Here is a 1,754-nt window from a genome sequence, read left to right on the forward strand (position 1 = left end):
TGTCTTGCCCCTCACTTGGCATGCTTGCAGGCTCCTGGGTCTGCACCCCTCGTCCCCTGTCACCTGGCAGAGCTGGAAAAGTTTCATCTCGGATCCTTTGTCAGGACAGGCTGGGACCACCCCCTCCTCAATCTGAAAGGACGGTGGGAGCACACAGTGAGAAGCTAAGGGTGGCGGCCACTCTGGGACTTTGTACCTGAATCCAAGAATCAGCGCAGCTTAAATGTGTGTGTGTTTGGTGGTCTCAGGAGGACAGGGGAGGGGATGGCGTTAGGCCTAAGTTCAGAGGGGTGCTTCTAGACCTCAGGCAGGCAGGAAAAGGGCAGCAGAGTCTACCCTTCATGCTAAAACTGGTTTTAGTGAGGAATAGCATGCCAGGAGGAAGACTCCGGGAGCTGAGCCTCGCTTGTCTCTGAGCCCTTCTGGAAGTTTTGCTCACCACGCTCTCAGACTGTAATTTGTCTTCAAGGCTTGAAGTCTTTTCTGCTTTATGAATTTGGAGAAGATCAGTTGTTGGGCTTTCAAATAACCATTTGCAGATTCTGCCACAGGTACTCAGGGGAGAGGACCTTGGAGGGCTTGTGGGAAAGGAGGTATTTGTTCAGACAGCTCTCATCATGCCACACGGCCTTGATGTGGTTGGCTTGGTCCACCGTCATGGCTTCGTGGCAGGCCCTGGTGAGTGTGTAAACCTCTGACACTGACCTCCCAAATAAGACCCCTGTGGAATAAAAGTCCCCTCATCTTCAGGAATATGGGCATGTGACTTAGGCCGGCGTTCATAGGGGAAGTCAGTCTGATTGAGCCCAAGGTAGGCGAGATGGAGAGTCCCGAACAGGGAGGCAAGGATCTCCACGACCACGTGGTCGCTGAACCTCATGTCCACATCTGCACACATGAGATAAGCCACCTCCCACCGGAAGCACCGCTGGGAGAAATTGCTGATGGTCTCCGTGCGGTGCGTGGAGATGTCCTGCCAATGGGCATAGCTCGGGGTCTCGAGGATAATGATCTCCCTTTCTGTCGGCTGAGATGAGGAACATAACTCTGGCTTGTCAGTGAAGATACAGTAGTTCACCCTGTGTCCCACCATGAAGTATGTCTCGGCGGACTGCAAGAACTGCTTCAGGAAGATCGTGTAGGACCTCCCAGAAAATACAGTCGATCTGACAGTCGTGGTCTGGAGCCGGAACTGCTCATTCACGGTGTCCGTGTTGACGGTCCCCTCCCAGATGATGGGAGCCAGCCAAGGGGTCATGACGAGGACATCTTTCCTAGAGGGTGTTAGAACATCTGGTTGGGTATACACCATCCTTGATAAGTTTACACTTTGCAGGCCATTGCGTTCTCTCACAAGCATGCTGACCTTAGCCTGGATGCTTTCCAGCTTCCGGCTTCTTGGGTTCAGGTAACCCTGATTGCTGAAGAAGGTCATGATGAGCGCTAGGAGAAAAAGTGAGGCCACTCGATGAAGCCAGCAGCATTTCTGTGTTGCAGCGAGGATCCGCAGTAGCTGGACCATGACTGCATGACTGAAGGATGTACTTCTCGTCTCCCCCAAGACACGAGGGTACTTGTTCTCCCGACTTCCCCCCCCCCCCGCAGTGGTCTCCCTGAAGCGAGGTGAAGCTGACCACCCGACCCTAAAACATCCACACTCACACTTCCTGCTCACTAGTCCAGCAGCCCAGGCTACCCTGAGGCCTGGGCCTGTGCAAGTGGGCAAGTGAGCATAGGGACATCGTGGATGCCCT

At 53.9% G+C, this 1,754-nt stretch overlaps 1 protein-coding gene across 1 annotated transcript; it reads right to left on the bottom strand.

Moving 5' to 3' along the window:
* Positions 1-521: 521 nt before the first annotated feature.
* On the bottom strand, positions 522-1,522 carry LOC308358350 (histo-blood group ABO system transferase-like; the record flags this gene model as incomplete). The annotated part of the gene is given in 2 exon segments (XM_080828530.1): positions 522-742; positions 745-1,522. Coding segments are annotated over 2 exon segments (999 nt in total).
* Positions 1,523-1,754: the final 232 nt, after the last annotated feature.

Source organism: Martes martes (genome assembly GCF_963455335.1).
Source record: "Martes martes genome assembly, chromosome: 17".
Taxonomy (NCBI): Eukaryota; Metazoa; Chordata; class Mammalia; order Carnivora; family Mustelidae; genus Martes; species Martes martes.